Here is a 24750-nt window from a genome sequence, read left to right on the forward strand (position 1 = left end):
ACTTGGCCAAGATCACATGATAAGTGTCTGAAGTGGGATTTAAATCTATGTCTTTCTGATTAATTGGTAATTATTATACATAGGTTATCAGTTTTAAAGCAATTGGGAAACAGCAGCTAATAAATAAGCCACATTTAATGTGGCTCACTAATTTTCAAATTAATTTAATGTTAGATTTATGTATCTTAAATAGGGTGTGAGTTTGAATATCAAATATGTAGATTTTATAGGATGTATTAGCTAAAATGTTATTTTGATCCCATAACATGTTCTGGAAGTTGATTTTTTGAATAGATCTCAGTTGTCACCTAGTTTTCTTAGAATCATGTTAGAATTTTAGAGCAAGAGGCAACTAACCCTATCTTCATTTTATATAAGAAAAAACTAAGACCTAAGTAAAAGTCACATTGTCTTTCAAAACAGGGCTTAGAGAAATGATTATGTAATAGCTCATATTTATAGAGTGTTTTAAGACACAAAGTGTTTTACACCTATCTCATATGATCTTCACAGTAATACTTTGTGATAGGGATTATTATAATAAATCCTTATTTTTACAGATGAATAGATTGTGGGTGAGAATAAGTGACCTGCCTAGGGTCACACAATTAATTTCTTGAGGCAAGATGTATACTCAAATCTTCTTAATTTCAAGATTAGGATGTGCCATGCTGCTTCATATAGGCTTATATCATTATTTATTATCTTTTTTCTCTCTTAAAAATGTGTTGTAAAATATGCAAAAGTGATTTTTTGATATTTGTGATAGTTTGACTTTTAGGTCAATAATAAAAATATAAAAAATACATCCTGCCTCCTACCTCAAGAACTTAAAAAATTTCAAAAGATTTCAAATACTATTTGTCTTAAAATTACAAATATCTATTTTAAAAATTTAACAGTGCATTTTACACGAAGGAAGAAATCTTTGATTAATTCAGTTAATAGAATGCTTGAAGGGAATAGATAAAAGGGATTAGGAAAAATTATTTTTCAGGATAATTTGGGAATGCTATAAATTGTAAACAGAAATGGCATGTCAAATTTTCAGAAGTTTTTTTTGTTCATTTGGATTTTCTAAGTAGAGATGTCATTGGTCTACTTGAGGTACATAGCTAGTAGTGAAATCTTTGGATTAAAAGGATATGGATAATTTTATCACCATATGCTTGTATATAATTCCACATTGATATATTTAAATAGTAGACCAATTTACAGCACTTATCATTGCTTATCATTCTATAAACTCTCAGACATTGGCTATTTTTCTCATGTCATCTTTACCAATTTGCTAGATGTCTAGTGAAACCAGACATCTGGTTCACTTCATGTTTTAATTTGCATTTCTTTTATTATTATCGATTAAAGTATTCTCATGACTTAGAACTTTGCAGTTCTTTTGGGAACTTTTTTCTCTTTGATCATTAACATCTATTAGGGAATGATTTTTAGTCATATATACCTAGTTGCCTTTTTATCTTAGATATTATGACTTTTATCAGAGATGTTTGCTATGAAACTTTTTTTTCCCAGCAGTGGTTTTCCTTCTTATCCTTGTTGTGTTAATTGTTGTGGAGTGGAGGGGGCTTTTCAATTTCATCCAATTTTATTTTGTTAGGTACCTGTCTCTTTTTTTTTTTTTTTTAAAGTTAAGAATTCAGCTTTTAATTTTAGCATGTAAAAGGCACCCTTCTAATTCTCTCCTTATTTTTTGTGGTTTGATCTTTACTGTTCTGATAATATATCTATTTTGAGTTTATTTTGTAAATGTTAGTTTTTGTGGTGCATTTGATAGGCCTGTAGTCAGGAAGACTTGAATGCAAATTTTACCTCAGGTATTTATTAGCTATGTAACCCTGGGCAAGTCACTTAACCTGTTTGTCTCTGTTTCCTCATCTATAAAATGAGCTGGAGAAATAAATGGCAAAATACTCCAGTAACTTTGCCAGAAAAACCCCAAATGAGGTTACAGAGTTGAACATGACAGACAACTGAACAGTTACAAATTTAATATTTCTTTATAGTTTCCCTGTAATTCTTGTCAATATTAAAATTGTTTTCCTGGCTAATTGTTCAGGTTATTTGAATGCTGAATTCTTGAGTTTATTTATTTCTGATTCTTCCTGACTTAGTCTGTATCATAGTCTTACTTTTCTATGATTTTGAGGATAACTGCTTTGTGATATAGCCTTAAGGGAATTGTCTGGGATATTTGATACATTAAATGACTTGTCTAACAAATTGAGCATGTGTAAGGAAGCACTTGAATCCAGGACTTCCTCACTCAGCTCTCTATCCACCAGGCTAGAGATTTCAAGCATCCTGTTGACAATAATCCCAAGTGCCACTGGACAATTAAAATGTAACTCAGAAATATTAAAAAATATATAAAAATGCAAAACACAATATTGGTGTGGATTTTAGTGACCCCAGTTTCTACTTGAGTTTGACGCCTTTGTGCCACACTATATACTGCCTCTCAAAAAAATAGTCTGTCTTCTGGGACATACTTTTTTTTTTTTTTTCACAAAAAGATCTAGATAAGCAAGATGACAAAATTAAAAGAGAAGAGAAGGAAAAGGTGAGAGAAGTGCCTCGAAGTTATGTTAAACATGATATTAAACATCACATATCAAGAGAAGAGCCCATGTTATATAGCAAGCAGCTAGCAACAGGATGAACAGAGAATTCAAGATCCCTGCTCCAGCAAAGTTAAGGGTAGGAGTAATTTTCCATTCACCTTATGTTTATTTCTTCCATTGTTAAATAAAAGCTGTTATCTATGTATACCATACAGGTTGAACTCATACTTAAGGGAAATGTGAAAGGACTTAAGGAGGAAAATATTTCTGTACTGTCCAATAAGGCATTCTTGGAAAGAGTGGAATAAAATGCTTCAAACAGAAAATGAAGAAGGCAGAAGGGAATCCAAACAAGTGTCAGGAGAATGAAGGAGTAGTACAAAAACATTAGAAGGAAAGTAGAAAAACCCTTGGTTAGAGCCAAGTAATAGATTACTGTGGAGAAAGGAATTTGTGATGAGAATTCATGGGTTTTTCAAGGGCAAAGATAAGCTATCCAGTATAGTTTAAAGAGAAATTAATGTTAATTCTCTGTTGCAGAATACCAAAGCAGTTGTAGAATGATCTGAAATAAACATTAGGAAAATTTGCTGTTTTCCTAGGGTATATTTAGGAAATGACTGAAAGTATACCAAAACTTGTCAAAGTAAACTGCTATTGTTACATCTGTCTGGAGCACAGACCATACTTTGAAGGTTTTAGCCCTTTAATTTCTGGAACTGTTGTCCTGGGGCTTTGACTTCCTGAATTGTGACTTCTTCACCTGCTTCTGACATTTCCTTCGCATACTTCACTTTACTTCCTGTGCCTTGGCCATCTTCACTCGTCATATTTCCATTTCTGGAACTGATAAAATTAACTTTGTTACTGCTCTTGGCGTGGGGTTATGTCAGTCATATCATTTCTGTAGTCAAAGTGCTTACTGGCTACTATTTTCCTTTGTTTATTGGCTTCATTATAATATAGCTTCCTTGAGGATCAAGACTGCCTTTATATTTATATTTCTAATGCTTGGCAAATTAATATTTTTTTCATTCATTCGTCATGCATATTAATGATTTTGGGTGAGAAGGTAAATTATACTTTTGGGAGGAATCTAGAAAACATTGCTTTCATGAAGCCCTGGTTAGGTAACTGTTTCGAATAGTAGAATTAGAATTGTAATAACTTTTATATAGCTCTTACTGTATCAGGCACTAGTAAATTATTGTTTCAGTTGATCCTCAAAACAGCCCTCAGAGGTAGGTGCTAGGAAAATTTGCTGTTTTCTTAGGGTATATTCAGGAAATGACTGAAAGTCATTGTCAAATTAAACTGTTATATTACCTGACCATCTTCTCATGTTTCTTGCCTTTCTCCTTGAAAAACCCTATTTTACAGATGAGGAAACTGCTAAGGTTAACAGGTGACTACTTGCCCATGGAGGATATAGGTGCCTTGGTCAGCAAGCATTTATTAATTGCCTACTATATGCCAGTCACTGCTGTGAGCTGGGGATGCAAAGAAAGAAAAAATTCTCCCTTCTGTCAAGATGTGTAGTTTGTTGACAAGGATACAACATGCAAACATTGCATATAAGTTCAAGATATATACAAAAATCAATTGGAGATGGTGCATTTGGCATGTGACTAGTTGATTAAAAAGATAGGGTCTGATGAAAATATTTGGATTTCTAGATTCTTGTTTGTGATTTAAGAAGATGAGCTTTTGGCTAATGATGGAGGTATCTTGAGAAAGTTGGTAAAAACATATTTTCCTGGACATTTGTGATCCACTAAACAGAACTTTAGATTGAAAATAGAGGAGGAAGTGGGGGGGGGGGGGAATGGAAACAGCACCAAAACATGTCAACATGCTTCCAGCAAGTCTATTTCTAAAAGGATCAATAAGAGTACTTTTGGTTTTAGATCTCTATGTAAAAATGTGCAGAAAATGAATAAAGTCAAGTATAATGCTTAAAATAGAATTTTCCTAAGTATCACCTCAATTATTTTAAGATCACTTTTTAAATATGGGACCTTAGGGATTATCTCTTCCTATCCCTTCATATTACAGATGAAACTAAGGCCCAGAAATTTTAACCAAGACAATACCTTTATATGTGTATGTGTATATATGTATGTATGTGAATTTCCAAACTTTAAGGAAAAATGTATTCTTATATTTCTTATACATGATTTTATTGCAGTACTATTTATTTAGGCTGCTCCCAATCTTTGTACAGATAGCTCTTTAATTGTTTTTGATATCATTCTTAGGGTATATTCTCAAAATTGACAAAAAGGTATGATTTGGGGAGTTAGTTTATCCTGTCAAGTTACTTTCCACTAAGATTCTATTTCATCCACAATGAATGAATATATTGATTTCGCCCTGATTTTCCTGGCATTTATTTACTACCTTAATTTTTTTATTATCATTTTGATGAGTGTAAAGTAGTATTTAAAAATTGTTTTAATTTGCATAATTTTGATTATTAGCTAAGTTGAGTATTTTAGATGGTTGTTATCAGCTTATTTCTACTTTTGAAAATTATCAAAATAAACTTTTTTTTTTTAAATTATGCTAGGCATATGAGAAAGACCAAAGGGGGGAGAACCATTTCTTGGAACAAACTGTACAATGATAATAAAGTGAATGAATGAAAAAATCATTTATCGTTCATTATATACTTAGTTTGTTGTAAATGTGCTATTTTAGCATTTGATAAACTAAGGGCTAATGTCAATAGCCCATTAGCTCATATGTCTCTTTTCATTATAAAGGAGAACTATTTTTCATTTGAGAATATGGATAGGGTATAAACATAGTCAAGAATTTGAAACTCAAGATTGAAGAGATGGTAAAAAAAGCATTCATGTCCTCAGTAAGTACACCTTGCTGTGCATGCACAGATGTTATATGCCAGTTTAAAAAAAAAAATGGTTGCACCTCTCCTTGACCATCTTTGAAAAATTAAAAATGGAAGAGGTGCTACAAGACTGGATTTAGGTTTGGGGATCTTTTGAATTTCTGAAAAAAAGTGGATTCTTCAGATTACAAGTCAGTGAATTTGACTTTCATTCCTGGAAAAATTCTATATTGCTTTATTAAATAAATAATTGTTATTATTTAATGAAAGAAATTATTGTGGACTCAATAGGCAAGGGGAATTCAACAAAAACAGGTGGTGCTAGAGTAATCTCATTTCCCATTTTGATAGATGTTAGACTGGTAGGTAAACCGGGGGAATCCCAAAAATTTAGTTACCCAGATTTTGTAAAAGTATTTCAATTTCTCACAAATTCTTGTGGGCAAAACAAATGTAGGTTAAGTGGTGATGTATAAATGGTGGCTGATTTTCTGTCATTCGACTGGTTGAATGATCAGATAAGATAGTAATTAATGGTTCAAAATCAACTCTATTAATATTGATATGAGAGATATGTGCTTAGATAACTTGATTGTGGGCAGAGCAATCTGGGATTTTCAGTAGTCTCATAACCTTAATGAGTCATCAGTTTGGAGTGGTATCTGCAAAAAGTAATATGAAATTAGGTTATTAAAATGATCTAGTATCTAGGTTGAGAGAGGTAGTAGTTAATTCTGTTCTCTCCTGGTCAGAGTGCATTTTGGGGAGTTATATTCAGTCCTTGGCACCACATTTTATTTAATATTAAGTTAGTTTTCATTGATAAATATTCAGATATATAAAGTATTACATTTCTTCTATTATTAGTTGTTAACCTCATCTTTCAGATAGTGGTTAATTGATAAATTAGAAGAAATATGGTATCTTGCATGCTTATTTTTCTTTTCTCTTTTTCTTGAAAACTTGATTTTTATCAGTAGACATTAAAGATTTTATATATATACCAGTATTTTATTTTATTTTATATTTATTTGATGCAAAGATAGCCATTATGAGTTTACCCTTTTTTTTTTGTTAATTCCCTATCAGTGTGGATCTCCCTCCCTCTCTTCCTTTTTTCCTTCTTCCTTTCCTCCATCACTCTGTCCCTCACTTCCTCCCTTAATTCTTTCCTTCCTTTTCATCCCTATTATCATCTTCAAAAACAGCTCTCACTTCATGTAAATTTGCATTATACAGATATGACTTTACATAGAGTTCTAAAAGAAATCTGCATTCTAAAGAAATTATAAAAATTCCTTAACAAAAAGTAGACACTGTACAATAAAGTGATGTAAGATGTTTTATGATGTAAATGATGATGGGAAGCTAAGATTCATTTCATTTGGAAATGAAAATAAAAATAATTAGAAAATATGAAGGACAAAGATCGTTGTCGATAGCATATGAACTTAGTCTTGTGGTATTGACTGAACACTTGTGGTGAAGGATGCTGCCAGATAAAGGAGAAGCAAAAGAGAGCACTTGGACAAAGTTGACTTTCTGTGGAAATGAAGAGATGGATAAACCACTGACTATGTGGATAGAAGACCAGACTCAGAAGAATTTTCCTTTAGCTTGATGACAATTCAAGCCAAGACTTAAAACTTGTTCTTGTGGAGCAGCTAGGTGGCGCAGTGGATAGAGTACCAGCCTTGAATTCAGGAGGACCTGAGTTCAAATGTGGCCTCAGACACTTAACACTTCCTAGCTGTGTGACCCTGGGCAAGTCACTTAACTCCAGCCTTAGGGGAAAAAAAAACAAAAACAAAGTTGTTCTTGTGCAGTTTCAGAAAATCCTAGAGCACAGAAACAGAAAAGATTCAGCAAAGGCAACACACTACTGTGCTTTTTTTTTTTTTTTTTTTTTTTTTTTTTTGCTAATCCTTATCATCCTTGTATAGTAGTTTATATACTACTTCATTCCCAAAATTGAAAAATTTTTAATGATAATGGCATTCCTTTCAAGATTCTATTTATCTTGAGTAATGTTAGCTCTGAGTGATCCACCCCCTTAGGGTGGATTTTAATGAAAATGTAAAAGTTCCTTTCCCCTAACATCTCATTATTACAACCTTTGTAGCCTTGGTTGCAGATAAGGACTTGACATTGAGAGATTAATCTACAATATTTACCTTGCATTCTGGAATATTGCTAGAGCATGGGAAGATGTAATAGAAATATGTGAAGTTTGGAAAAAAGTATGCTCACATTTCTTTCCAGTTGACTTGGGTTTGACAAAGATGAAACAACAGAGGAAATGAGTATAATTAGCACAAGAATTGGAACTAGAAGTAGATAAGAATGGTGTGAAGAGCTTGAATCATGGAGAACTCTTGATTGAAGAGCTGATGAACTATTAACTGCAAAAATTGCCAAGAAAGGGAAGTTTTGTAATAGATCAGCAGAAGCATTTCATCATTTGAATGATTTTTTTCCCTCTTTGTATTGAAAAGTTGGATCCAAATACTGCAGGATTTTTAAGTTCAAAGATTGGTTGAGAATAATATTATATATATATAATATTACTTTCAGATATATGAAGGAAAAAAAGAGAGCTACTGTCTAAACATTCCCTCAATAGCTTCATTAAAAAAAGTTGTAGGAATGATGGCATATGGGATACAGAAGCACTGAATCCCCCCCAAATATATTGATATTGTGGTTTCAGGACTCTCCTTTTGCAGTCCACCAAATATTGAGAAGAAGGGATTAAGCCCCAGAAGTATGTTGGGGTTTAGGTCCAGTATTGGGAGAAATCGCAAGAATTTGTAAATTTAGACCATCTTCAAATTGAAAAAAACAAAGATTATATTAAGCCACTGACTGACACTAATGGACACTAAAGTTCTAATAAGGAATTTTAGCAGTTAACAAGGGGAAAGCCTCTGACTTAAAAGTTCCCCTAGCAGAATACCTCATAACAAGGAGAAAGATGTCATAACAATAGCATAAGTTAGTAAGCAGGCTAAAATCCTAATGGGAGTTGGGAGAGGAGGGGATTATGTCATTGAGTGGCAAGCCTACCCTAACATGAGTTAGCCATTGTTACTTTTAGTGATTGGGCTAAAGGGAAGGTGTAACAAGGAGAAAGATTCCAGAAGGCAAAGCTCCTAGAGAATTTGCTACCTTAAGGGAGGAAGTGTTCCTAATGAACTCGCCATTATGATGCTTAGTAAACTGGCTAAAAGGAGTTAATAATAATAAGGGATTAGAGTGCTAGTAGGATTTTTTTTTAATAGGAGAGAAATAACTTTGGCGGTTAATATCATAACTTGGCCTTCTGATCCGATGATTGTCTTTGCTTGGAATTCAACCAGGGACCTCAAACTGCTGGAAAAGTCCACTTGAAGATAACAAAAGTCCTAATTAAGATCAAAAGGTTCAGGTAATCAGCGCTCTTCCTTGTTTGCCCTAGGGAGTAGCTTAGACTGTAAAATTTTGGTTCTCTTTCCCCATAATGCCACTTCTTGCTACCAAGGACTACCAAGACTGGGGTCTTTTTGTTGGGGTATTATCATTGATCCCAGCTAGATGCAGTGGGTGGTGAAAGATAACATACCAATTTTACATTATTGGATCTGCATTATTGTTGGCTTTGATTTCATAATTGTTTATTATCTTGGTACAATATTTAATATGCCTGCATTTTAGTATTGTGTGGTACAGAAATGGTGAGGGATCACCATTTAATAAAAAAGTGGAGAGATCTCTAGAAGCAAAGCAAAGTTTATTTATACATTCTCTCCAGACCGGGAGTCCCATGGAGGAAGCACCTTCTGGGGCAGGGTTAACACTTAATCCCTAACGCAAATAGTCCCTCCCACCATTGATCCTCATCCTCATTGGCTGAGGATCTTATATTCTAAACTGGAGATCTACCCAAGAAATTGAACTTGACCAATAAGTACATAGTTACCCATATTTGATTGAAATAGGGAGAAAATGTTGTCATGGGAGGATAGCAGGAAGTGGACTTAAGTAAGTCCACTTAAGACTCAATCTTCAAAGTCCTTCAGGCCTACTCAAACTTTGAAGTAGATGAAACCTTACTTGATTTTCACAACTGTCTTGAAAGATCTCACCTCATCTCGTTCAGTATAATGTATGTTTTGTGTAACAATATTATTTTGTACATGCCTTTGTTATATAGACTAAGTGGGAGGTTGGGGGCAAATGTGCATTTATAAAAATGACTATCTCTAGGTAGATTTATTAAATAGGAAATCATTAATAGAAGGAAGATACTGGACTTAAGAGGGGTTGGGAGTTGGGAAGAGGATAGAGAAGGTGGAATTCGAGGTGGAACTTATAGGAAGACAGGAAAGTCTGTAGCAGAATGGAGGAAAGAGTGTTGCAGGCGTGGTGGGGACATAACAGAAAAAATGTCCAGAGCTGAGAAATGGTGTCTTGTTCATGGAACAGCAATGTCACTAGATTGAAGAATTATGTATTTGGGTGGGAGTAAGGTTTAAGAAAACTGGAAAGGCAGGAGGGGTAGGTTATAAAAGACTTTGAGATCCAAATTGAAAGCCATTAGGACTTGCCATTTTAGGAAAATCACTTGAGCTGCTGAATGGAGAATGTTTGGAGTGGGGAGAGATTTAAGGCAGGCAAGCTATGTCAGTAATCAAGGCATGAAATGAGGAGGCCTATAGTAGCATGGCAGTGTTAGAGGGGAGAAATTGGCACATTTCAAAGGTAAAATCATGGGCCTTGGTGGCCAGGGGGGAGGGGGAGAGGGAAGAAGGGATGTTTGAGAGATTTTGAGGAATCAAGAATGAGCCTTGTAGGACTGGAAGGAGGGTATTTTCTTCTACAATAATAGAAAAGATGCTGGTCCGGATAGGGAAAGGATGTTTTTGATACTGTTGCCTTATCCTTGTTTCACTAGTTAACTTCCCAATAAACCCGAAAGTCGTCTTTGGTTAGTTAATCTAGCATTGAGCTTGGAGAAAAATTGGTATACCTCTTTGGTTCATTTATGTTCTAGTTCTTTGTGTATGTACCTCCTTTGCTTAAAGTATACCTTTTTTTTTTTTTTTTTTTTTTAAATACACTACAATGTATGTGATATGTGGGATTGCACTTAGTTATTAATAGCAGCTAATGTGTTGTGGACATAGTTGGTGCTTAATAAATTTGTTTACTTTAATTAGGCTTTATTTGATAAAATCGTGATCTGGTGTGTGTGTGTGTGTGGGATGAGTGCTAGACCCCTTTACCCAAATTGAGGCCCAAGCACACCAGCTGAGGAGACCCAGAGCCTCTCAGCTCCTATCTCCCAGCATTGTGCCGCCTCCCCCAAGTCAGAAATAGTGAATTTGGTTAAATAGCAAAAGACTTGAGTTCATTGAATGGATTGAAAAGGAAGTAGCCATTGAGCAATGGTCAGCAATGTTGTCTACTACCTGTGGGTCACCAAACTTCCAGAAGCTTAGGCCTAGGATCTGACCTTTTTTTTGCCTTCTGAGAATAGGGATCATGTGACTTCCTGCAAATTAGGCCTAGGGTCTGACCTACTCCATCTCATAGACCTTTTGGGAAATCTTCACCTGATCCTATTCAGTCCCTCCTCTTTTTCATAGTTTGAAGATTTCTCACACCAATCTTGATATATTTCTTCCACTAGGGTATCTTTTTTTTTTTTTTTTTCTAGGCCTTTAGGCTCCTCCCCTCTAAATTCTTAACTGTAACCTGCCCTCTACCATTTAGAACCATTTAGAATTGCACATGGAAACTTTCAGGAACCATTTTAACTAAGTAATGTTGAACTATTCTAGTGACTAAGAGCATAAGCAAGTGGGTGATAGGATCATACTGCTTATAGCAGTGACCAGGAATCAGAGCCCTCTTCCACCAATTCCCACTATCTGTTTTGGAAGCCCTGTCATTACAGACCAATAGATTAGAATCTGGCAGCCAGTATTTTCCATAGAATTACAGAATTGTTGAGGTCCAGGGGCCTCAGAGCCATTATCTCATCATTCCCATCTCAAGTAGTCCAGACCCAGATTCATTTGGGACAAAGGGATGAAGGTCTCATCTTCTGGAGCTGCTTCAGGCTGATAAGGGACAAGGAGCTGGCCCTTCCCAGTGGGGATCCATACTGAGGAGGGGAGACAAGTAACTTGCAGGTGGTATCAGCAGTGTCTGGTGCTGAATGTCAGAATCAGGACTCAGGTGATTTCAGGTTGAACAAGTAGTTGGAATTTCATGGCTTACAGTTTGGAAGAAACAACTCTCACAAGTAGATTAAAAATGCAAGGACCAAATATGAGCAAAAGAAAAAGAATAAACAAAAGTGGAGTTTAATATGGAGGCTACTAGGGACATGAACCCCACTCAGAGGAAGACTTGGGGGAAGGGAGAATCCTATCCAATCAGCTTTTTTTAGGATAAATACCAAAGAATGTTTTCCCCCAAATTCCTGCTTTTGTTTCCTCAAAAGGAGTAGGGGCAAGGAGAATGAGCTTAGGAGCTTCCTCAGTTAGAAAGGGCTCTGGCAGCCAACTCTAAGGCAGGAGGGTCACCCTAAAGAAACCAAGTTTCTTTGAGAATTAAACAAAGGATCTAGGATATGGTTTTAGAGACCCCTAGGACCTGGTCCCCACCTTTCATCAATGTACCGTGTAAAAGGCTTTGGGTAGGGCTAAGACCCAGGTAGAGTTTAGTTTCAGGGTTCTAAAAACCCTGGCCTGATCAGGGCATGATTCTCTGCTTCCTCTCCAGTGAGGAAAAGGGAAAGTGGGAAGTGGCCCCAAATACTTAGGGGAAAAGTGGGCCTTCAGACAAAGAAACTCTTGTCCCAGGAAGCAAGAGAGTTGTTGCAAACTTATTGTGCTTATCTTCCACTAACCACTTGCTCTGATTATAGAAATTTGCTACAAGAAAAAAAAAAGCAGGGACATGATTATTATATAATTTATATAATTAGTCAAAACTGATTCTTCAATCTGAGAGTATGTACATGACAGGATAAGGCATCCTTAGCTCTGACAACAATCATGCATTTTCTACCTCATGGCCAGATTCAAGAATAATCAGGTGGGAAGCAAAGAAATGGAACTGGAAAACTGAGTCAGAAGGATCCCACTTTAAGCAGAGGCTAAAGTTGTCCTTCCAGCTCTTGCCCAGATAAGCCATACACCTTTCAGTCATCCCTCTGAGTAACTTATTGCATATTTTTTTCAGGTGGTAGATCACTGGCTTGATGATCAGTCAGGCAATTATCCAAATTTGAAACTTTAAACAATATTAATACAGGCTCAAGAGATTTCATCTCAATAGCAAGTTTCACATATCAGGGGCTTCAAGGTCTATATAAAAACAAACAAGACATCTGACAAACAATTGTGCAAAACTTATCAAATGTACCTGCAAAAGCACAGTCAAGACTAGTGCAGCGATATCAGGTTAAAATTTTGTTGTAGGTACTTTAGGAAATCTATAGATATTTGTTATTTATATTCATTAAATGAGACCATTATGCACTTAAATAAATATTAAATAATTTGCTGAAGACAGATGGAGACCTGGGTAGAAATAATCATTTTCAGATATTTCATTCATTTGCAGTCCTAATAAACCTCCTAAAAGTTTCTTGTATTACTAAGCCGTGGAATTTTTGATACAGCATCAAAGGCTTTGCCTTAAAGGAGCTATAAATTTGAAAATTTAAAACACATTCAATTATTAATACCAAGTAAATGTAAGCTGTTTCTTTAAACAATAAAAGCAATTAATGTTAAAAGTAATTTCATTTAACCAGCAAATTGGGGATGTGTGTGTGTGTGTGTGTGTGTGTGTGTGTGTGTGTGTGTGTGTGTGTTGGGGTGGGGGTGGGGGTAGGGGTAGGAGGGTGGGATGAGTGTGTGGATGTTGAGTTAAATCTTTACTTTCTGTACGCTCCTACAGATCTTTCCCTTTCCCCTTCCCCTATTCCATGTGATATTTCTCCTAACTCCACTATGCTTTCCAACTCCACTTCTCTTTATAGCTAATTCTTTTGGGGTGCTAAATCTTTTGGGCTGCCAGCTAAGGACATGCTACAACTTCATGGGATATCTCCTTTTCTCTGGTAAATGGCAAGTTCCAGTAGGAGTTTGCCCCTTTTTATCTTTTAACAAAGATTATGGCCAAGTCTAATTCCTTACATAACCGAACCTTAACTTTGGGGCCTATCATCATCTAGTATCTACCTAAACCACATGCCTAACAATTTTTAGGTTTTAATATTAAGGCAATAATAACCCCATATAATTTAACTAGCAATTTCACAATCTTTATAAGTGGTAACCAAATAAACATAACATAGACTATCACAAAAATGGATAGGAATCTCATATAATTTTCAGTTTCCAATTTTAACATCCATGCCAATTAAGTAATTTTAAAAGTCAATACTTTACCTTGTGCTATTCTAACGATGTTCCATTCAAGCTATCAGTTGCTTTTGCCAATTGATCTTTCTTGTCCCTTGTTTTTAAAATCACCTTTTTTTTTTTTTTTTTTTTAAAGATTCACAATATAGCTAATATCCAAATAACTTTGGGCCAAATTTCATAAAACTTATACATATGTCCAACAGAGCTGACAAATTTAAAACATAGATCATAATTTTTACAAATTATTCAATGTACATTTTAGAAAACAACATACTTCATCTAATTAGGGGATACATACATGTGATCCCCTTATGATAAGCCACCACATTTTGTTTTAATAACCTGTTTGGTTTTTTTAAAATTTAAAATCAAATCAAATATAGCTTTAAATTTCCAGTAGTAATGTTTCAATATTTGCACACAAATTTCTAAGATCTTTTAGTTAAAAGTAAACAAACTTAAAATTCTAGCACATACCATTTAATAGTGAGCATCTCATATAATTGTAAGAGATTGATGTAATTATATGACTTCTATAATTGTAAGAGAGTCATCATAAAATTTATAATTCATCTTGGTATCTAAGGAGGTAGACTTCAGGGCAACATTACTGATTGAATCCAATCATTATAATTTATTCCTACTTATTTAACAGACTTGTAGATTTGTAGATTATTAGTAAACTCATTCCTTCTATGTAATTCAAGCAAGTTATTTCTCAAGGATAATAACCTTACAAAATAGTTTTAAGAAGCTCCCCCCCCCCCTCCCGTGCCTCAGAAAAGGCTTTTGGACTAGACTGTTTATTTTAAAAACAGCTTTTCTACTTTTTGACTTTTCAATTCTTTTCTGTTCCCCCCTACCCCCCAAAGTCATTACAAAAGGATTACAATTTATATAAAACTTCTCTTACTGTCATATCTCAGATAACAAATTTCACTGAACTGATTGAGCATAGTTTCTTTCTTTCCCTCTCACCCCTTTGTCCATGTATCCCTGCTGTAGTCAGGGAATGAGGGAAGGGGAAAGAAAAAGAGATTCTCTTTATGTATTATCCTCCTCACAAAGGCCTTAATTTAGTTGAATTTGTTTCCAAATTGCTTTACACACACACATACACAATCCATTTATCTCAACGTTGGTATTCTACGATGGTCACATCTAAAAACCCATATAAAGTTACCAAATATGAAGCAATTAAATCCAATAAAGAAGTTAACACTCATATATAGCATTTGTTTCATGCTAAGCACTTTTGCAATCTTGAAATGACCAATTTCCTAATGCCTCAGTTATTGCTTTCAAAAATTAGCTAACTTTTTCTGCAGCCCCCAGCTTGCCTAGAGCTGGTCTACAGAAAAAAGGCTTTTTTTTTTTTTTAATGAAATCTAGCTCACAGAACATACATGACAGATATTCTGCACAAAGACACAGATAGACAAAAATTACATGAAAGAGGACCCCTTCTTTCCCCACGCAAGAAAGAAGTATCTCATCAAGTGTACCCTCTGGTGATATTTTAGGTTTCTTTTTCTCCAAAGATTTGGTTTAGACTGTTCGTTCCTTCTCTCCTGGGGAGAGCAGTTCCAATCTCATGGCTTGAGATGCTGTAATACACAGAGCTGACCTCTCAGTTGGATGCTCAACTCTGGAGGGGTCTCCTCCATCCAGGAGTCATCCAGAGCACCCCTGCCTCTATGCCATTTATCAGATTTCTTTCTGGCTTCCCCTTCCACCTAAGGACAGCCCAAGGACACAGGCAGTGCCCTGGGAGGGAGAGCTGGACTGCTCCTTCCCCTTCCCTCTGGATTATAAGCACATAAGTTACCTGATTGGCCACTTGTCCTAGGGCTGCTGCTTTTTCTTCAGAGACTTGTGCTGCTTGAATTTGGATGCCTCTCTTGAGGCCCATACTTCACAGAGGAAGGCTGAGGGTCTGATGTCAAGGACGGGTGAGAGAAAACCCAATCTGGCACCTGCCTTGAATCAGAACCCCAGGCAACTCCCTGAGAAGTCACAGATCCTGGGAGAGCCCCTGTAAACTGTGTAGGACGGGTGCTGTCTCCCTTACCCAAATTGATTACTCAGAGGCATATTCAGGTAGAAAGAGGAAGCATTTATTTGGTCCTTGCAAGGAGAGATCCAAACACACCAGCTCAGCTGAGCAGATCCAGAGCCCTTCAGCTCCCCTCTCCTTTAGGCACATTGTGCCTGAATAGTGAATTTGGTTAAATAGCAAAAGACTTGAGTTCAATGAATAGGTTGAAAAGGAAGTAATCACTGACCAATGGTCAGTAATGTTGTCTACTTCCTTTAGACCTAGAATATGACCTTTACTGCCCTATGATCCTCTGAGAGAATGGGGATTACATGCTATCTTGCAGTTTAGGCATAGGGTCTGACCTCCATTTCATTGAGTTTTTGAGAAATCTTAACCTGGTTCCATTCAGGGGAAAGCTATAGTTTTTTTTTTTTTAAAAGCCTTTTACATCTATTGTTTATTGTTTAGAAAGAAAGAAAAAACCTGAAAAGGGTCCACATTAATTTCCTGGTTCTCCTCTTTACTGAACAATTGGAACTGCTTTGAATCATCTCATTGTTGAAGAGAGCCATATCCATCAGAATTGATCATCGTATATAATCTTCTTGTTGCCATGTATAATGATCTCCTGGTTCTACTTATTTCACTTAGCATCAATTCATGTAAGAATCTCCAGGCCTCTCTGAAATCATCCTGTTGGTAATTTCTTACAGAATAATAATATTCCATAACATTCATATACCATAATTCAGCCATTCTCCAATTGATGGACATCCACTTATTTTCCAGTTCCTTGCCACTACAAATAGGGCTGCCACAAACTTGCCCATGTCCCTTCTGTAACATCTCTGGGATATAAGCCTAGTAGAAACACTGCTGGATCACAGTTTGATAACTTTTTGAGCATAGTTTCAAATTGTTCTCCAGAATTGTTGGATCCATTCACAGTTCCACCAACAATGTATCAGTGTAACAAAAAAAAAAAAAAAAAAAAAAATCCTCCATTCTGAATCTACTGGATAGTTGAGAGTTTATTGTAGGGCAAGTTGGCCCTGTAAGTCCACTCATTTAACACTTTACTAATTCTTTCCCCTCCTGTTACATTTTCTTATGCCATTTATCATAAACTTATACAGTCAAATGGATATTGTCCAGCTGTTCATCTTTTAGAGCATTACCCTGTACAACATCCAACCTTCATTTGTACTTTATCAAAATGCTTCCAGTGACCATCTATCATAAAAGGTAGTTCAACTTTTGACAGTTATAAAACTGATTGAGCTGCAGTTTGCCTTATAATTTCTATTGATTCAAAATCTGCTTTCTGGAACTAAAAAGGAAAAGATGAATTCGATTTCCTTGTAATAATTCAACCCCTCTGTACCTTTGTTTCTGTAAAGTATATCTACTTTTGTTCATAAAGTTGTTATAAAAGTAAAATAAAAAGACTTAAGCAATTTTTTTATAGTCAGCATGCTAACTTTTGATAAAATTTATAATTACCTAAAGTTGCACTGTTCTTTGTGCCTATATAATATATTAATTATGGAGGAAGGGGTATTCCAATGTATGGGACAGCTAAAAGCATCTATGCACTCTGCCCCTGGAGTCATGAAGACTCCTCTTCTTGAATTCAAATCTGGCCTGACACTTAGCTGGTTAAGTCTGGGCATGTTACTTAACCTTGTCTACTTAAGTTTCCTCATCTGTATAATGAGCTGAAAAGGTAATGGCACACCATTCCAATGATCTTTGTTAAGAAAACCCCAGATGGCATATGGCGTCGTGAAGAATTAGACATGACAGCAAAATGATTCAGTACATCCCAATGTATACATTTTCTAGTACTTGGAACATAATTATACTATTTTAAATTGTAGAAATTTCTTCTTTGGATATTTTATTGGTCATTCTTAAGATTTGTTTGATATAGAATACTAGATTATAAATCCATCCCTGATTGTGATAATTCTCCTTGTGGGAAAATACAGCCCAATTTATGATAATCTGCTTTATGGTGTTTTCAAATGTGGGAAAAAGTACTGTATATAACTAAGAAAGCTAAAAAGTATGTAAATGTACTAATATTCAACATGATTCATTCTTTAGCCCTTATGAACAGTTGTAAGAATTTTTCCTTGGAGAAGAATTTAAATATTTATTACTAAAAAAAAGTATGAAGATTGTTTCACTTACCAAAAGTTGAATTGGAATGTTTGTTGAATATTCAATAATTATGAGCTTTTTACGTTTCCATTTCCTTTGTGTAGGAGTTAAAGTTCCACGTAATTTTCGCTTGTTAGAAGAACTTGAAGAAGGCCAAAAAGGAGTAGGCGATGGGACAGTTAGCTGGGGACTGGAAGATGATGAAGATATGACACTTACAAGGTGGACAGGCATGATTATTGGGCCACCAAGGGTCAGTCTCCCAAGTTTTTTCTGTTAATACTGATCTTAACTAATAAATGACTCATTGAAAAAATGTTAGCATAAGAAATCACTATTAACCATAATTTTAAAATGTTTCCTGTGTACTTATGTTTAATATAGATTTACAAATTCATTTGCAATAAAAAAGGTCCTTTAGAATTTTTTATCATTGTTTCAATCATATTGCATAGTAAAGGTATATATCCTTTTGTCTCTCTCAAAGTTATTGGCTTTTATTTTAATTTGTAGGATTTTTTCCTGGATTGAAGCAGCATATTCCTCATTTCAAGGAATTCCCTCACTGAGGGTTAGTCATTTTTTTTTTTTTTTGAAACCTATGTTAAAATTCTCTTTGGTTTGATAAATTGATACCAATTCAGACTTTTCCTTCATTTGGTATTATTTTGGTATTGAAAGGAGCATGGTATAGTAGATAGGGAAGCTGGCTTTGAATTCTGGAAGATTTAAGTTCAATTTCCTCTTTTGGTATACTAGCTGTGTGACCCTGAAAAAGTCAATTGCCCCAAGTAGTTTCTATGAGGTTTTAACTCACACAGAAGAAATTTCTGTCTTGGTAGAAGAAATTCTTCACTGGGGAATTTTCTACATTGATAAAATCATAAGGCCTACTAAAAGTAATTTTATTTTTTTACACAGTGGCTCCTATATTATCAGGCTAATAATATAATTCTCTCTCTTTCTCTATATATACACTAATCAGTGGTAGTAGAACCATCATATCTGAATACTTAAAATTATAGTTCCCAGTGAAAAAGTATAAATTTTACTAAAAAAGAGTATCTGGCCTAGGGACTCTGTGTAGGAGAACAAAGGTTTGGAAAAAACCAGATTTTATTATTTAAAAACCCATATATTCAAGACAGACTATAACTATTTATGTGTATGCCTGCTATCCTAGAAATTCTTGAAGAGTCACAGTAGGACAGCTTGTCATTTCCTTTGGTTGTTGTCAATTAGCTAGCAAGCATTTATTTATTCATTCACTCATTCACTTTATTTATTTATTTATTTATCTGTTTATCTATTTATCTATTCATCTATCTATTCATTTATTTATCCATTCATTCATTCATTCATTCATTTAAGCTCATGTTTGACTTTAATAGAATTAATTTGAGAGAGATAGCTATAAGAATGGTTAAACACAATGTTCAGTGGTCATATTAAAAAACGTATGCAACTTCCTGTCCCTTGTGTTCATCACTTCTGAAAGGGAACATTCTTCATCATGGGTCCTCTGGATACATGGTTGTTACTGATCAGAGTTCTTGTATTTTGAAGATGTTTTTCTTTTAAAATGTTGCTCTCTTTGGATAAATTGTTCTGCTGATTTCATTCTGCATCAGTTTCCATTATAAAGGATTCTCTGAAATCATCATTCATCACTTATAATGCAATAACATTCCATCGTATACTTATATCACAATTTGTCCTGCCATTTCCCTACCACTTAAGAGGCAAAATTTTAAGGCATCCCATTAGATTAAAAGTATTTTCCTTTCAGCAAGTATTTTTGCTATGCCTTAAATTATATTAAGCAAAGCATAAAACAGAAATATTTGCTTACTAAATATTTTTGCTACTATGGGAGATTCAAAGGGAAGAAGGATTTCCTGTAGTTGGTGAGGGTCCTATAATATCTTTGTTGGAAATTTTATTAAGCCCCAGAACATTGCAGGCCCTTTTAAGTAGGGCCCATGATTAATTATAAGAGTTTGACTTAACTGCAAAAAATAAAGTGAATGAAGATTGCTAGGTTGTGATATATAGTTGGATTCATAGAGTTTGTCTGTCAGTACATATATCTCAGGCAAGCTTAAATTAAGCTGGGCTTAAAATTAAATAAAGATGTGATAATGGCCTAGATTATTTTTGCAAATTACACATCTAAAATGATCCTCAATTACCTTCTGAAAAAGTCATCTTTTTAACACAGCTTCTAAAGAGTTTAAATTGAGAGTCATTCAAAGGGCAGTAAAGAGGCATGTATGTGCACATACGGAGAGTATAATATAGTAAAATCAATTGTATAAGAGAAGTTTTGTAAAGAACACCATCAGAAAAATCTGTGATCGGTAAAGAACAAAGGAATAATTGTTGAACAGATCCTGCATTCCATTGAGGATTTACTCGTGCTATATCCAGAGAGCTAGACAAATAATCTGCAGCAATTTGGGTGGAGCTCCTGTTGAGAATTGAAGAATAGAATAAAAGTCACTAAGGATAAAAGGAAATGGTTAGCTTGCAATCCATGTTGGAGTACTGCATCAGTGAGATTACAGGTCTTTTTGAGAAATGAATTGCAATATAGTATATTCAGATATATTTTTGCTATTTTGTCTGTTAACACAATATTCACAAGGAAGCTAAGATAGGGTAAGTAACAATGCTAATTTCTTGGAAGGAATATTTTGTTGTATGTCCGTTTTTATTTTTCTATGCTGATGCATATTTAAAAGTTATCAGTTTTCTAAAAAAATTTCAGGTGTTAGGAAAGAAATTACATATAAGTGTTAGCAAGAAGAATTTTTCATGTTTCCTCATCAATTTTTTACAGTATGTGTTTAGTGCATATTGAATTTTTTTTTAATTTGTTATAATGATTTAAGATACTTGCTTTACTTTATAATTTAGTTATTATGAAATTAATTCCCTAGTCAGTGCTGTTTAAATGTAAATTATTTTCATAGTTAAGTCCACTAGAAATAACATTTTAAAATAATTTGTTTCATTTTGCTAAATTCATTGGTTCTAATACTCTTTCATTTTTCTGTGAGTTCAAATCAACCAACATTTGTATAAATTACTTAGAAAGAGGAGTTAGAATTGGAAGAAGCCTTAGAAATTATCTAGTCCAACCTCTCATCGAACAATTGAGGAAACTGGGCCCATTTGCTAAACTAGTAAGTAGCAGAGCTGGGATTTTTATCCAAGTCCTCATATTCTGGATTTATTGCCTACTCTCTCCCCACCCCCCCCTTATGTCATTTTTTCACTCTCCTGCTCTTAGGATAAAATCCATTTATTTTGCTCTTGGTTCTTTTAGGCATCAGGGAAAGCTGCAGTGTTTGAATTATGGTCAAATCATGTATCAAATTAACCAAAGATGCCAATGGAGTGCAAGTTCTAACAGGTTCTGCCAAACTGGAAAGGCTACTAGTATGGGCCCAGCGACGGACTGTCGCTTGAGGATCAGCCTCACTCTGTGCGGAGAGGCTCATCACCAAAAGGCTGGCCACCAGGTGATGAATCTTTTTGGTCACAACTCATGAGACTATCTACAAAGGTGTGCGTGGGTTGTGATCTAGTTTGGGAGAGGGAATTACATTGAAGAAATCACATTTTGAAAATGGCAAGATATGCCACTATGCCTTTATCCCCACTCTATTTATCTTCAGACGTTTGTGGGGTATTATAGATTGATTCTCAGATATCTACTATTATGTCACTGGTGTTCCAAAATAAATCTGTTACTTCATTACCACTTTTTCTTTTTAAAGGCATACCTAAATTTTTTACAAAACTTTAAAGCATTATATGGATGTGAGCTGTAAATATGTTGGATTTTTAAAATGCATAATCGAGGGGAAAACCAGTAAGTGAGTGTATATGTGAAACCTAATTTTTGATTCTTTTTGTTAGATAAGTAAAGTGGTATGCTCATACTTTATAAGTCAACCATCCTTTTCTACTTCCAGTCTGGTATTTTGTTAAATAGGCATACATAAATGATTCTCTTCTCCTTAATTCTTGATTTAGTTTATATTATTGTTCCATTCTTCTTTTTTTCCTCCAAGGAGTTTTTGTGTAATTTTTGGAGCTCTTGTTCTTCAGACATTCTTTATGCTTTTGACTTTGACTCATTCTTCTGCTTCTACATTTTTTGTGTGTGTGTTTTTGTGCCAGCTTGTTTAATCCCTAATTAAATTATATTAACAGTACTCAAGAATCCTGACATCATTTAAAATAATGTTCAGATTGGTATATTTAGTGTATTCAAGATTCCAAACTATATCTTCTCCTGTAACCTTGGCATTGGAAATATGGAGTCTTATCATTTTCTTCATGATGGTAAAAGAAATCCTCATTGCTTCAAAGTGCTAGGATTGACTCCCATGATTGGGGGATAGCTGAGTGTTCCTGTGGTTGTCTACACCTGAGAGGGAAGGACAGAAGGAAAATAGAACAGGATTTTCTCTGAAGGGAAAATAAAGATTAAGGGAGGGGATAGCAGAGTTCTGGTTCTAGAGTCATGTGGAAGCAAAGTGTGGTAGGACGATAGCATCCATGACCTGAAGTGGAGGGAAGCAAATATTATAGGTAAAAATAATATACTTGAGTTGGGATAGTGAGAAGGAAAAATTGAGTGGTAAGTTTGGTAAGGTTCCTTGGGGAAAACTTGACTCTAGTTAGAGGACAGTGAAAATGTTGTGGCCAAGTTTAATGGAAGAAGAGTAGAAGGAGAAAGGTAGTTAAGGTAATTTTCTCCACTTAGGGTTATGTGGGGAGTAAAAGATAGACTAACAGAAGTATCTCTGTTGATGACAGGGAAAGTAGGGGGAAGGAAAAGAAAATAATAACTAGGATAGTGGGATAGGTGTTCCTAAAAAGAACATTCTTAAGTTGTAGACTGCTTTTGTGAAAAAGGGATGTTAAACTTGTGATGCACTCCATTCTATCTAATTGTTTAAGACACTCCACTCTTATCTACTTTTCTATTTGATAGCCATTTCTCATCTTGTTTATTCCTCTGTCTGTTAACTGTCTCTGTTTCACAATGACTTTAGCAATAATTTTAATTCTTCTTATCATACTTCTTTGATTTTTTCAGTGTATTGTAACATATTTATCAAATTCTGTGCCTACCTATATCTGTACCTTTTCCGTATAAAACATATTCCCTATTCTCCACATACTTCTAATGATTTATCTGCAGGTAGGTAGTTAATTGACCCAGATTTAGTTGCAAGGAGGAATACAACATAAAAAAGTCTTTGAACTGGATAGTCGTCATAAATAATTTAGAAAAATGGTATACCAGCAAGATCAATTTTTAAAGAAATATTAGGTAATGATAAATCTTGCATTTATGTCTCTCAGCACAAATGGGTAATTTAGTAAAACAAACTGAATGCATATATCAGTATAAACATGAAAAGAAACATGAAGTAATTTTGAAAAGTTGTTGACTTATGTGTTTGAACAACTGTGACTAAAAATCTAGTATGTGAAACTTCTAAGTTTCTATAGCTTATGGGTTCCCAAATAAATTGGAATTAAAAAAATTACAAATATATAGAAATATAAAATATAAATATTAATTTGCGCCATAATAGATATAAAGATATAACATGGAATTAAAGGGATTACTAGGGGAACTTTGAAGGTAAAAAAATGAAAGCCTCTTTTAATACATAATTTGGTACATCATAAGAAAGATATTGCTAATTGGTATTTTTCACAGCACCTTTGCTTCTGGTCATGAGAAATAACTAGATTTCTATAGTACATAATTGGGAAATGTTTATGTATACCCTTCTGGAATGGATGCTGATAATATAATTACTCCCATAAAATTGGGAATTAATGCCATAGCATGTAGGGATCCCCATTGGGTAATTTTATGTGGCTCTTCTCCCACCCCCCAACAGTTCACTTTCCCTGGATTCTTAATATGCAGGTTGTATCTGTATGTAATAACCCTCATTGGTATTTAATAAAAATAGCTCACATTTACATAATACTTTAAATTTTACGAAATGTTTATCCTACGTGTTATATAATCTGTGAGGGTTATAGTCCAGCTTTTATCCCCATTTTGACAAAAGAAGAAGGCTGTGACTTGCCCAGGGTGAGGTCACTCAATCCAAGTCAGTACCTGAACTTCTGATTTCAAGGTCAGTGATTTTTACACTATGCCATGATTAATATCTTCATTTAGTTCTTTATGTATGAAGTTTTTGATAATAGAAGTTACTTTTAATATTTTATGTGAGACCAAACAAGCCTAATTTTTGTTAAATTTGCTAAATTTTATCTTTAGTTTCATTAAACCTTGCTTTAAGAGTATTGATACTAAATTTTTTTTTTTTTTTGGAAGAGGAAGAATTGCTTCTAGAATTTCTTTCATTTTTGACTGTAATTTATAAGACAATTATTCTCTTATTTACTTAATATTATATATATATATTTTAATATTATATTGATAATTTTAACTATCGAGGTTTAATAACCCAAAGAGAAATGTATCCCTCTTTAATACTTCTTTAAAACAATGAGCCATAAAACAGCATAATTAGATAAGATATATTTCAGTGCATTTATTTTGGTATCTTTTGAATTATTTTGTTTTGTCATTTAAAATATCAGTTCTTAATAAGCCATTGATCTTTTTTGCCT

The 24750-nt window shown here is 34.5% G+C and overlaps 1 protein-coding gene across 3 annotated transcripts in view; it reads left to right on the top strand.

Moving 5' to 3' along the window:
• Positions 1 to 24750, top strand: part of UBE2V2 (ubiquitin conjugating enzyme E2 V2) — a 54465-nt gene that overhangs the window by 21206 nt on the left and 8509 nt on the right. For 2 of the 3 annotated variants that reach the window (XM_074278039.1, XM_074278048.1), the window contains exon 2: positions 18171 to 18319. In XM_074278039.1, the coding sequence (XP_074134140.1) occupies positions 18171 to 18319 (149 nt within the window). Of the gene's footprint in view, positions 1 to 18170; positions 18320 to 21403; positions 21594 to 24750 lie in introns of those variants that run through there. The other variant, XM_074278028.1, reaches the window with a different exon arrangement.

This window comes from Sminthopsis crassicaudata, chromosome 1 (assembly GCF_048593235.1).
Source record: "Sminthopsis crassicaudata isolate SCR6 chromosome 1, ASM4859323v1, whole genome shotgun sequence".
NCBI lineage: Eukaryota > Metazoa > Chordata > Mammalia > Dasyuromorphia > Dasyuridae > Sminthopsis > Sminthopsis crassicaudata.